The sequence below is a fragment of the Bradysia coprophila genome, chromosome II, assembly GCF_014529535.1.
Source record: "Bradysia coprophila strain Holo2 chromosome II, BU_Bcop_v1, whole genome shotgun sequence".
Lineage (NCBI taxonomy): Eukaryota > Metazoa > Arthropoda > Insecta > Diptera > Sciaridae > Bradysia > Bradysia coprophila.
In genome coordinates this window covers 2,102,601-2,116,170 of record NC_050735.1, presented here as the reverse complement: position 1 = coordinate 2,116,170, position 13,570 = coordinate 2,102,601, and the positions used below count along the sequence as shown (strand labels likewise).

Here is a 13,570-nt window from a genome sequence, read left to right as displayed (position 1 = left end):
AATATTACTCCAGTATATTCCATTAACGAGCTTAACCCAAAAATGTCTTTCTTAGTGGGATAATTGTCTTTTGTCGACCATTAAGAATTACTCAATACGATAATATCACGGGACGATACAAAAATTCTTTTAGGAATATCTCTGAGATCCCCCAACCGTCATAGCCCAACTTTGAACTTATCATCGGGAATGGAATTCCCCGTCGAATAAAAAAAGTTTTTGAAATCCGTTGAGGATTACGTCAAGCTATCGTGTTATCTCGGAACGAGACAAAAATTCTTTTGGGAATATCTCTAAGATCACCAGCCCGTTACGACCCATCTTCGAACGTAGCCTTCGTAATTTTATTCCCTGTCGATTAAAAAAAAGTTTTTGGAAATCCGTTGAGGATTACGTCAAGTTATCGTGTGATTAAGGAACGAGACAAAAATTGTTTTGGGAATATCTCTAAGATAACCCGCCCGTTACGACCCATCTTCAAACTTAGCTTCAGCAATTTAATTCCCCGTCGATTAAAAAAAAGTTTTTGGAAATTCGTCGAAAACTACTCGAGTTATCGTGGAATCAAGCGACCAGACAAAAATTCTCCTGAGAATATCTCTAAGATCACCCGTCCGTTATAACCCATCTTCAAACTTAACCTGAGGAATTTAATTCCCCGTCGATTAAAAAAAAGTTTTTGGCAATCCGTCGAAAACTACTCGAGTTATCGTGGAATCAAGCGACCAGACAAAAATTCTCTTGAATATCTCTACGATCACCCGTCTGTTATAGTCCATCTTCGAACTTAACCTGAGGAATTTAATTCCCCGTCGATTAAAAAAAAGTTTTTGAAAATCCGTTGAAAATTACTCAAGTTATCGTGTTATCAACGAATCATCAAAGTGTGACAAACATTTTCTGTATTTAAGGTTTTTGGTCATACATTCATGCATTTTCAATCATAGTAGTGATCATTGTGTGACAAACATTTTAGGGTGTTTATCATCCGTAAGACCCATGACTTTCAGTCAAGGGAATTATAGGAAACATTTTTTGGCCTACGGGCCACATTTTTTCACAGAACTTTAAAACATTATTCTTTGTGCTCCATTTTCTGGTAAAATAACTTCACTCAGGTAATTGCATAAAATGTCACAGCGCTTTTGGTTCACAAAATATGGTGCGATTAGTAATTTTATGACGAAATGTAATCAGTAAATGATAATCAAGGCATCAGCGTGGCCCCCAAAATTTTCAAAAAACATGTGAATCTTTAGGGATCCTTGAGCTAGTAGCAATCTGTGTGATTTTTAGCCCAAACGAATCATTGCATGAACGGTTGTCAAAATCTTATATAGACCTGTTTCCGAGTCGAAATTTTCTTCAGTTGATACACTCATACCACAAGGCAGAGTGAAATAAAGTAGCTCCTTAGAATTGTTTACAAACTGGAGCTACGCAGGTCACTTGTTATGTTTTATTATTGTGAAAATAAATGAAATAGACCAGGCAGGAGCGTTTTACCTGAATTATCTAGTTGCCGTATATTTTGCGAATAAAATTGATTCAATTTATGTCAGTGTTCATTTAAGCCAACGCACTTCAAGCAAAAGTGCTATTTATGACAGCTGCCAAATAGAGTACTTTTTGTATGAAATTTTATCCCCACTCTTTTTACAGTGTAAAATTTTGTATGGAGCACTGTCAAGTTTCAGTACCCTATTTAGAGTACCACTTTTGCTTTTAGTGCGTTGTTTAAGCTCATTTTCGTACAGTGTATTAGGTTTATTTGAGGTTCGGAAAATGAACCAATGCTGCCTGGTTTATTTTACTCTGTCGTGCTCATACGATTTATACGGTTCTAATACTACTACACTAAACAGCCTCGATGAAGCAAACTTAGTCCGAAATTTGATTGAATTGAACAAAAATCTATTATATTTAAGCTTCAGTTTCTGAACAGCATCTCATTATGTTATATCAATGAATTGGATGCACAGCCAATTGACATGTAGTAATTATAACCACTGGTGTTTTAATTATTATCACACAATAACTTGTAAACTAATTATAAGATAATCTCTCTATCATACACTGTCATTACAAATTGAAGGTCTTTGTACACCATCACGATTCATGTTGGCTCAGTGGTTAAACGTTACTCACCAACAGAGTTATTTCCGCTAGTCTCCATGATACTACCAACGATATTAATAAACGTTCTGTCTACAATGGCCTGGTGCCAGCAGTATCATGATGAAATAAATCTAATCAATCGACTGAGTGAGTTTTATCGTTTCGATCATCACATATTCCTTATGCAATCATCATGCGATCTCGATCGTTGGTTTTCGGCATCAACTGCCGGAACTAAGCTGGACAAACTTACACCTCAAACAGTTCTCACTTTTGATGATCTATCGGAGAGCGATGCTACCAATACAGGACATGCAGGGTTAAAGGTGATAAGCAGCAAAAATTCCTTTCTAATTGTCGTTGTCGACAATGGGTCAAAAACTCAAAATAAGTCCAAATTGTTAGCTCAGATTTTAACAATCCGACGGCTTGATTATAACGTGAAAATTGGTGTGTTTTTCACTCGCAGTGTCACTTCTTTAGATCTTGTAGAGAAATTATTTCGTTTGAGCTGGAGTGCTGGTATTGTGAACATTTTTGGAGCATTTTATTTAAGCGTTGGTGTTGAACCTTCATTCAACGTTTTCAAGTACGACCCTTTCGGAACATTTTACTTCACCAATGTAACAAGGGACGAGTCTCTTCGCGACTATTTTCCAGACAAAAAACCCAATTATAGCAAGCATCCACTTCAATCTATGAAGATTCATGAGATTAGCTTTACTTACACTGAAAGTCAATTCTTTGACACTGTTCGGAGTTGCTTTAATGCCTCCGTGTCGGAGGTATCAATAGGCTACGCGGAATTTATTAGATCAGGAGAATTTATAGACGGAGATATAATGTACAATGAATATACCACCAATACAAAAGATTCATTTTACCCATATCGACAGACGTCATTATTACTGATGGTTCCTCATAGTCAGCCTTATTCCGATTTCCTTGCATATTTGCAAAACGGAACTGGAACGTGGACGCTTCTCTTCGTTTATGCATTTACTGTGGTTGCGGCGTCATCACTTGTACTTATCGCTTCGGGCTATTTGCATAAGAAGAAAATGTTTATCTTTCAGTCCATTGTCGACGTCATCAATCTCTTAATGAACGATAACGCAGCCATAAGATACCGAAATCTTCATCTAGCAGACGGCTTGGTCACTGTACCCCTGACCTTCACAGGTGTAATCGTGATGAACGGTATTCTGTCTATCTTTCAAAGTTACGTTACGTCACCAATTTTCCAACCGCAACTGAACTCTATTGAAGATCTGTACAAGTCCACAGTTCCGATTATGGCAAATGAAAATGGATGGAAAGATAACTTTGTTGAATTATTGAAAGATATGTCGAATTTGGACGGTTGGGCAAACAGGGTCCATGGGATAAACATTGATCGCCTAACAATGGAAGGTCAGACATTTAATAATTCGATAGCATTTTTTACGTCCGGCGACCAGGGATTAACACTTTTAGAAGCACAAGATCGGTTGTCCTTGAAAGTGTATCATTTATTGGGCTGGTCATGTTTGCGTAGATATTTGTTATCACATCGATTCAGAACGGATTATCCATATGTTGAATCTGTAAACGACATAATTCACCGATTAAATGGTGCAGGATTAATCGATAAGTGGTTTAACATACAAAATGGAATCGGAGTGGAAAGTATACTGAAATTAAATGCCAACAATCGAGTTAACAACACTAAAGCATCTGACATGAATGAACCTAATATACCAACAACGCTTGTTTGGTGTGGTTGGATTGTAAGTGGAACTGTTTTTATTTGTGAGCTAATTTGGAGCAAAATCATGTCACATCAATGTTGGTGGTGCCGTAATTTTCGTAAGAAACTAAAGTTTTTTGAAAAATGATTTTTGAAATAGTCTGGAAAAGTTATTATTTAAAAAAAGTTCCCGGGTCACATTCTCTCACCAAGCAGAGACCCAAAACAAAAACAGTTTTCCCTGTCAATTTTTGTTCTGAATATGAATTTTTGGTGCGCCTGAATATAAAAATGAATGCCACCTGGGTCAAAAATACATGTTTTTGGTCCCAGTGACATAATATACTGTATTGCTTCTTATATTAACAGTCGCATCACGTTCGGGCTCATGCTATTTAGGACAAAGTAAAATCGGTATGGTAGACACACGGTACAGATTCGCTGTTTTATAGTTGAGCAATGCCGATTAAAAAATCATTGTTGGTCCACTTCTTGCGATCTATGCCTTCGATTATCCTGTTCCTATAACAGCCGTTTTTAACTCATTAGAGTGTGTTTGGGATTGTAAAGTAAATATTGTTAGATGTTTGATGTTTTCCGGTTGTTTCGACTAAGTTTTTTTGAAGGACTAAGTCTCTGGGATCTAGGACAATCTTTGCGTGAATTTGTATTTCCAAATAAATTTTTAAATTTTTATCTTTTTTTTACTTTCTTACAATTACAGTCAAAGGCAGTCAATTTTCAGCATAAATTTGCTTCAGCTGTTTTTCAGCTGATCCACACATGCAATCAAAACTGGTTTTCCTTGTTGATACGGTTGAAGCTGCTACACGCACGCGCATGATAGTGGTAAAACCGTATAAAGACGTTTAAACGGTTGTGACTGTTTGTATAGATCAGCTGAAAAACAGCTGAAGCTAATTTATGCTGAAAATTGACTGCCTTCGACTGTATTGCTAAACGTTTTATAAAAGACATAATTTGAACGATTGTGAAATTTGCGGCCAGAGCGAAGCGAGAGCCGTAGTTCTTCCTCGTGTTGGTCTCTGAATCTATGAAGTTGAGGCAGGTAAGTATATTCGGAATAAGATCAGGAAGATTTCCCAAAGAAGTCAAGTTATTACTTGATTAGACTAAGAGTCGATTTGCCAAAACTTCGAACAAGTTGTATGAAACAGGAGAACAAGCCATCGGCGACTTTTGGAGGGAATACAATATCTGAATCAGAGGACCCTACTGAGTCATTTGCAACAAAAAAATCCTCGAAGTAATTATGTTTTCTCTAATTATCTGAAATTATGGTCATATTATTATGGAAGGGGTGCTGGCCTTTAAAAACATTTTGAAATTTTTCGTGTATGTGGTGTATGTGGTACACGGTGCGGTTGAATGAATTTTAACTGAGCATTTTGATGCACTTTTGATATTTTTGGATATTATTAGTCAGCTTGGGGAGTCCTGAACAACATTCCACAAAATTTTTTGATTTTCATCCGTACCGTCGGTGACATTGGTCCATAGCCCATCCTGTCTACAGGTGGTGGAAGACTGGTTGTGGTTTCAATCGATAGTGCCCGACATTCTAATAACAATTGTACGAAAATTTGGTACCCTTAGTGCAAGTGAAGCCGTCAGAGACACGTTAAAGTTGAGAAAACGTGATTTTTAAACAGTCATAGAGGCGTGGATGCTTGAGGGATGAAGCTAATAAATAGTTCTAGCAGTATAGCACCATTTCCTTTACCAATTTCCAAAAAAATATTTTTGAAGACCAGCTACGTAGGGCTACTGTTTTTCCCTCATATTTGGTAAAATTTGCAGGTTTCGAGGATTTTTTTGTTGCTGATGATTCAGGAGGGTCCCCTGATTCAATTACTGTATACCCTCCAAAAATCGTAGATGGCTTATTTTGAAGTTGTTCGAAGTTTTGGCAAATTGACTCCTCATATGAATAGTAAAGATCAATGTTGTCATCAAAGGTAATTTTTATTCGCTAACAATTTCATTTTCTTTGTCCTATTTATATTTACAAAATAAAAAACAACATTTCCGTAACTTTTCGTTTCGATTTTCTTTTTTATAAATTAAAAACGTTTTAAGTTCATATAATATTCCGTTTGAAAATTCCTAATTTTCTTTTTCTTTTTTTTAAAACAGTCTAAAAGTTTTCAATTTTTTTTAAATTTTTTAATTGACTTTTAAGGCATTTTCCTTTTTTTGATTATCAAATTCGTTAAAATGTTTAAGGCACTTCTCGGCACTATTCCGTAATTACAAATTCAATTTTGATTCGAACATTGACACTTCTATGTCGTTGGTTTTGATTGGATCGTGGAAATAATTGCAAAAATTAGCAAAAATAAACTTAAACTAAGGAAAAATGACTACAAATCTGGACACAGGCAGTAAACCAGTGAATATTAACTGTGTGTAAATCTTCTCCAGCTGGCAATATCAGCTGGTCCACTGCTTTATACATGATAACACCGGTGTAATAGTCAGACACCGTGTGGTAGGGAAACCGTATCAGCACGCGTAACGAGCTGGTAAAAACGTTGACACAAACTTAGACACAAATTAGATTGACATTAACTGTAACTCATTCAAACTAATTTTTTTCTTGTCGTGACTGGCGTATTATATTCACAAGAATGCAAAACCGCACTTTCATGTCATCTACAGTCAGAGGATGTGATATTTCGGCATGAATTTGCTTCAGCTGTGGTTGTGGTAAAACCATATAAACTGTTTCGATTGTTTGTGTAGATCAGCTGAAAAATGGCTCAAGGAAATTTATGCTGAAATTTCACTGCCTCTAACTGTATTACCGATAATGATGACAAAAATATGTCAGGATCTTTGACTATTGTTGCTTTATGTTGTCGCAAAATGCGTAATAAATGTGATGTAAAAGAAGATGGTTAATAATCACTAATCTTAAGAGTATTGATTTCTTCCACTTGGCATGAGACGTGGACTATTATTTCATATCTCGTATCGAGTCAGTTAAGAAAAAGTATTCATGGACGTTAGCCCCATAGATTTTCATAGTTCTACGATGTGGGGGATTGAAGTTTTGACAAATTAGTTTTAATCGACGGAAAATCGAGGCAAGAGAAGAGATTCTAAAATAGGCCTGCAAAATGTACCAATGTGTTATATAAACTCGTCGAACGGAACGTACAGCCGCTCATCAAAAAAATACGAAATGGTCGACCTATATTTTTTGATCTAACACCATTTTAATAAAAAAAAAGAATTGATCAAAAATGTCGATATCTATCCATGCAGGTCTTACTAAAGAGCACCTCACACATACTTATAGGTCTTTATCGCGGCTGCAAATGGCCTCAGGTACAATCAAGACGGCTGCCAAATTTAGGTCGATTTATGGTGGTGGTTTTTAAACAAAATAAATTTTCGGAAAACAGCTGTGCATTTCAGAGGCAGATCGTAGAACAGCTTTCTTTGTGTTTCGAATAATTTATGCGTTGAAATCAGGGCCTATTTTAGGGAATTTAATTTCCAAAAATTTTCAAAATTTCACAAATTTCACAAAAATTCTTAAAATTTCTAAATTTTGTTTTCTGTTAGATCTCATTCCAAAGTAATCAGTTAAGCTCAAAGACATGAAAAACAACTGACAAGGCAGTAAAAACAACATTTACGATGCAAAAACACAACAGTTTAAGATAAAATGACGAAAAGTGATGGAAAAATTGAAGAATTTTTGGAAATTTAATTTCCTTAAAATAGGCCCTGGTTTGAAATTGTCAATACTTCGATCGCCCATTGAAAGACACAGACCACAGAGTAACTTTTCGAATAATTTCGCACGACGAAACTCTATTCTCTCGAAACTCTCCGAATGAGAAATGTTTTGCGAATTCAAAATACACGTCATGACTAAGAGGAATTAATCGTCGGTTTCGGTTGAGTGTCCAGCATGAAATTGAAGTCATAAAAAAACGAAATCAAAACGAGAATCAAAATTAATTTAAAAAATAAAATGTCTGCTCCACTAACATAAGACTCGAATAATTCAGTTCTTCTAAATTTTTTATCTGCTAATATAAATGGCTACCTTAAACGCTATTCACTTACGAATTAGTAGTCAATGTTTTTTTGCAAATTAAATAAACTTTTTTTTCGCTAATTATTCTAAGGAACCTAGTCTTACAAAATAGAAATTGTATTAAAATGTAAAATAAATTAATTGACCGCTGTGTTCCTATCCCACCCGCAGTCGTGTCTTACTTATATACTTAAGTATCTAGGAGAAATTGTCTTTTGTTTCATTTAAAAGATTTACAATTACATCGGAGAGGACTTCTTTTATAAAAACTTTTTTTTTTCGTCAAAATTAATATTGAGAAAATATCACACGTCTTGTTTCTTTCTTCATGTTATGCGCCCGCCAAATGCGAAGCAAAAAAAATATTTCTTTTTTTTTCTACTTTTCCATACATCCATTTTCTTCCCTTAAACTTCAATACTGTTTAGACTACCCGACGACATGTTCTCGGTTCGACTACCCAATCGATTTCGCTTACTGTTATGCGCTCGTACTGGCATCGGCGAACGGTTATGCAACAATTCCGAACTAACGCCACGCACCACTCTCGGACTACCCGGTCCCGAACCAGACGTCCGACGCGTTCGTCGCATCGACGATGCATTCACGCCGTTGTCATTGTGCAGCATTTTATTTGTACCATCGCCAGCTGTACCGCCGGCATACTGTAAATTGCGTGTGCTTCGTTCCAGCGTTCGGCGATGCTGGGCGTCACCCGGTTGCGTATGGTTGTTATTTTGTTGGACGGCGGCAACAGGTAGAAACCGGAGCTCCATCACATTGCGATTCTAGAACAATCACGCTGAATTCTAATAGAAGAAATTCTTCAAAGTCGTACTACGTTTCTACTTTGGGTGTGGTGTTCGAAAGTGGGTGAATTTGAGAGATTTTATGGAAGAGAACTGTTTGAGAATGGTGCTGAATGGAAATATTGAAGTTTGGTTTGTGTTCTCTGGCAATTAGTTTCCCGATGGTAAGTTAGTGTAGACACATAAGAACCGACTTAGTTGAATTTTCATATTTTTTTATTGTGTGTGTTAATGTTTCGGAAAGAGCATGCAGTTATAGATTAGGCAAATAGATAGAGAAGAGAGAGAGTGAGCCTAAAGTCTCAAATTTCAAAATACCTTATCGCCATCTTGGGCTAGTGGATTCGACGTTATGTTCATACGAGGAACGACACCATTCAATCGACTACTCTTATGAATTGGTGAACTAATAAGACCACCTCTACCATTGGCCCCAGCAAATCCATTCGGTTCGGCCTGGATGTGATCAGGATGAGCTTTGTTTTCGTTCGCATCATCTGAAAATATGTTCCCACTGTGCATTGAGCTGTAAACATTTCTCCGCTCAGTACTCACCATCACGATCAGCGTTCCTACGTTTCATACAGACACAGGCTAAGATTGTGGCGAACAACAATAAGGAACCACCACCAGTGCCACCAGCTATTAACGGTAAATAAGACTTTGATGTGTTCACTGTTGTCTCATTTTCAGAAGTATCAGTTAATGGCGGAGGTGTCGATGGTTCTGAAAGATCAAATGAAAAATGAAGAAAATTTGTTGCCAACAGTAACAGCACCACACTCACTCAAAGTTTTCCCGGTTATAATGGCCAAGAAATCGGAAGCAGCCGATGCTGTGAAACTTTGCAATTTAAATTCGTAAGCCGTTCCCGGTTCCAGATGATCGATTTTAAAATGTCTCGTCTGCATACCATCCACCGTAGCCTTCATATATTCGCCGGCAGTCGATGCTTTACGATAGTAAGCATAAAAACCATCGACCGGACTTGTTGGCCGCGATGGGAACAACCAATGCAATACGATAGCAGTTTCCGAAATGGCTTCCACTCTCGTCAAATTCGGTGCAATCAAATTGCTCTTGAACGGACCCAGCTGCGATCCACGTTGTAATAAGAATTTCGTCGACACATTGCTCAGCTTGTTGTCATTGTTCGAGTAAACGGCAGCAATGCGAAAGCGATAGTAATGGTCTGGTTTCAGATTGTCCAGTTCGTACATTCGAACTTCGGGTAGAATGTCTTCTGAATCGGTCATCCAAATGGTACGCGGAACTTTTTTCGAAGTATCACCGAGCACTCGATATTGCACTTTGAAGAAACTAATGGGCAAACCACCTTTGGCCGGCACCGTCCATCGAACCATAACTTTGTTATCGGATAGACGTGTTATCGACGGTCGACTCGGAGGAATCATTGCTAGAAATAAAGAGGAATTGCCATTTCGTCAAAATATTCTTTTGCCTCCAAATGCTTTAAGTTGTCGATTCTTTAAATTCGAATAGAAACACGAGTACGAGAAATATTCATAATATATTCGGATGGCTGCATAACAACATTCATTCACATTCCGATTGAATCGTTCATTCAGTGAGTATTGAAATGCATTGAAATTTTCACATACACACATTCAACCTGTACCGTTCATTCCATTCATATTCTCATTCACAACATCAGACGGAGAGTAAACTTATGTATCGAAGAAAAGAGAGAGAAAAATTGGATCCGAGTGGTTTACAGAACATACCGACGACATTGTTGAGCCATTAATTGAGTGAATATTGTCTAAAGCTGATGTATTGTTTGTATATTCATTGAACGCTACAAAGCATAAGTTGACTCGAAAACAATATTTAAAAAAAAAAAAAATTGTCCACAAACAATGAGTGATAGTAAACCGTGTAAAAGCCAAAAGTCATTGGCGGCAAAAAATGATAAAAACTTGAAACGATACTCGGACAAGGAAAAGACACTGCTGTACGAGTTGTTTGAGAGATACCAAGAAATCATTGACATAAAATTGAGAAGAAGTTCGTATTCATCGACTAAGCAGTGTGAAGTGCGTGAATGTTGGGAACTGATACTGAAAACGTTCAATGAAGATCCGCGTACGAGTAAACGAACGCTGAAACAATTGCAGAAATTTTGGTTGAATGCTAAGTAAGGCTTCGTCAATATTTATAATTTAGGACATTAAATTGAGTTCATTCAACATCTAAACTCTAAAATATCTCCGGACAACATTGAGTGTTGTCATTTATGCAACTAGTTTCGAAATGGAGTATTTTTACACACCAACACTCATGACTGAGAGCACAATCGAAATGAGACACTTTGTGATTCGTAAATTACGAAAACTGACGATGAGAGCTACAAAATGCCATTTTGTTGGACTGGCTGTTGGTTTCTACTCATTGAATTTTCATACGTGTTGTGTGGTGGTACAAAGTCGATTGTTTGTCTTAATTTTCGGATTTTTTTTTGTGTTTAAATTTCATTTGTGCTGTGAAAATTGTGCGATGAGAGTTGTTTTCAGTACACATGTGATGCGTTGACAAATTGACTTTTTGCAACGCACACAAAACACAGTATTTTCTCGCACCAGTTACAAATCCACCTGTGTACATGTAGTGGTCAGTCGTGTGCGGAACAAAATCTTTCGAAACGAGTTGCATAACAAAATATTTTTCGTTGTTCCGTTGTAAAATTGAACTTTATCGAAACGTAACAACAACGTGACAGCACACTTCTTCCGATTTTTATTCAGTGTTAGCATGCATTGGTATCCGATTCAGTTTTAATCACAGTAGTCTGTGTGTTGCGACCGTAAAAAATCACATTTAAATCTTCAACATGAGTCACATGGAGTGTTCAAGTGATGATGACGATTCAATCGCTTCCGAAGTACAGCAAGCAACCGATGAAGCTATGAATTCATCCGCTGGGATACCCGAGCGATCTAAGCTGGTCTACGAGACGTGCTACAATAGCTTTTGTGAATGGTTGAATGAATCGAAGATCCAGACGATCAACGAAAAGGTCATCCTGACCTATTTCATTCACCAATCGAAAGTGAAAAAATCTTCAACGTTGTGGTCTAACTATTCGAAGCTGAAGTGTATGATTTATATGAAACGTAGCGTGGATATTGGTCGATATCCGACCGTCACTGCATTTCTAAAACGGAAGAGTGCCGGCTATGAGGCAAAAAAGTCGGCAATTCTGACCAGATGGGATTTCGATAGATTTATAAACGAGGCTGACGACAAAGAATTTCTGATGATGAAGGTAAGACTTCCCTTTCACGCTGATTTGAATGCACCGGTTAACTCATGTGTCCACATTTTCGTAGGCTGCACTGATAATCGGTATCGCAGGAGCGTGCCGACGGGATGAGCTGTTAAGGCTGTCGATCAAGGATGTTGTGGATTCGGGTGAATACATACAGATTGACATCGTTGACACAAAGACATACATTGCCAAACAATTCGTGTTAACCGAAAGTTCTGCCGGTAACATCAAACTTATGGGAGTTCTACGGAAGTATATGTCCCAGCGGAATCCGAACACACCGCACGATCGATTTTTCGTTGGATTACGGACAGGAAAATGTACGACGCAGCCGGTTGGGATTAATACTATTGGAGCGATTCCGAAAAAGGTCGCTAGATATTTGGGCTTAAATGATGTTGAAACGTACACTGGTCACTGCTTCCGTCGCAGTTCGGCAAAGGTGCTAGCCGATTCTGGTGCTGAGTTTTCCGTCTTTAAGCGGCATGACGTTGAAGGGTACGTACAATGTCTTCTGAGGATATTAACTACAAAACTGAGACTGGGACAAAGACTGGGATCTACGTGGATGTAGTGTTCACTGCGGGATCGGAGACACTTGGTCACAAGTACCTTGAACCTGTTCCAATTAAAAATAAAAATTTGGTTGAATCTCTCGGAAGCCATGACAAAGTTCAATTTTTTTTGCAACGGAATTCAAAATCAAATTTTGTTTCAGCTCACAACCGACGGTTCATTTCCACCATCAAAGCGAAATAATAATTTCCCAATATTTTCCAGACTTCGTCGAATGATCCCAAACTACAAGCAGCAAAGTGAATCGGAGTTAAGACGAAACAGTAACGACGGGAAATTATTGCTAAAAACCGAACCAACTTCAGCGAACGAACGTGACAGTTTCGGGAATGCCGAGTTTCAAGTGGATGATGGAAGTGTAGTGGGCGGGGAGCAGCAACAAGACATACAATATGGACCGAAGCCACATATTTTCAGCATTAATTATGCGGTACCAAGCGGTTCGGCGATGCCAGAACAACAGGCAGGTGAAGCGAGTGGGAGTTTTCAGCAAACCTCTAACGGTATAAATTGGAACAGTCATCCGAACCGAGATTGGGAAGTCAATAAATTTTTGTTCCATTACAGACATAAATCGCAACCTGACTTCAACTTATCAGCAAACTGACGAATCCGATCTGGACCAACCGATGAACGATGATTCAGAAGAAGTGTTTCCCGACAATGGAAATTCCTTTTCACTGTCAAATCGACAAAAAATCGAGAAGTTGCGACTGCAGGAAATGCAAAATCGGGTAACCGAATCCCAACTACGTTGTCAAGTACAGAAACTGATCGTCAGTAAGGCCGAAGAAGAGTTCAAACATCTACAAGAGATAAATCAATTGAAGTTGCAAGAAGCCAAATTGCGTTTAAAATTGTTGGAGCAAAATGGTGTAAATGAGCGTGGAAATAGCGATTGATCGTAGAGCGTGAGGCTGCTTATTTTAATGATAGTTTGTAAATTAAAAAAGAAAATCTGTCGGGCTACTCAC

General features: G+C 37.8%; 2 protein-coding genes across 3 annotated transcripts in view; one reads left to right on the top strand and one right to left on the bottom strand.

Annotated features, from left to right (window-relative positions):
• Positions 1-7,979: 7,979 nt before the first annotated feature.
• LOC119085072 (interference hedgehog) overlaps positions 7,980-13,570 on the bottom strand; it is a 68,666-nt gene continuing 63,075 nt past the window's right edge. The window contains exons 8-11 of one of the 2 annotated variants that reach the window (XM_037195432.1): positions 9,519-10,148; positions 9,287-9,457; positions 9,050-9,228; positions 7,980-8,731 (exon numbers count right to left, since the gene is read on the bottom strand). In XM_037195432.1, coding sequence (XP_037051327.1) covers positions 8,720-8,731; positions 9,050-9,228; positions 9,287-9,457; positions 9,519-10,148 — 992 coding nt within the window. In that variant the 3' untranslated portion in view covers positions 7,980-8,719. The remainder of the gene's footprint in view (positions 8,732-9,049; positions 9,229-9,286; positions 9,458-9,518; positions 10,149-13,570) is intronic. The other variant, XM_037195348.1, reaches the window with a different exon arrangement.
• Positions 10,956-13,565, top strand: LOC119085673. The gene is made up of 4 exons (XM_037196125.1): positions 10,956-12,017; positions 12,082-12,518; positions 12,801-13,099; positions 13,164-13,565. The coding sequence occupies exons 1-4, from the start codon at positions 11,583-11,585 to the stop codon at positions 13,496-13,498; spliced, it is 1,506 nt and encodes a 501-aa protein (XP_037052020.1). The 5' UTR covers positions 10,956-11,582; the 3' UTR covers positions 13,499-13,565.

What these genes read in the sequence shown, in the direction of transcription:
- LOC119085673 (XM_037196125.1), top strand. Translation starts at nt 11,583, where the DNA reads ATGAGTCACATGGAGTGTTCAAGTGATGATGACGATTCAATCGCTTCC. An exon ending in AAGAATTTCTGATGATGAAG is followed by an intron (nt 12,018 to 12,081) that starts GTAAGACTTCCC and finishes ACATTTTCGTAG; the next exon opens with GCTGCACTGATAATCGGTAT. An exon ending in TTTTCAGCAAACCTCTAACG is followed by an intron (nt 13,100 to 13,163) that starts GTATAAATTGGA and finishes GTTCCATTACAG; the next exon opens with ACATAAATCGCAACCTGACT.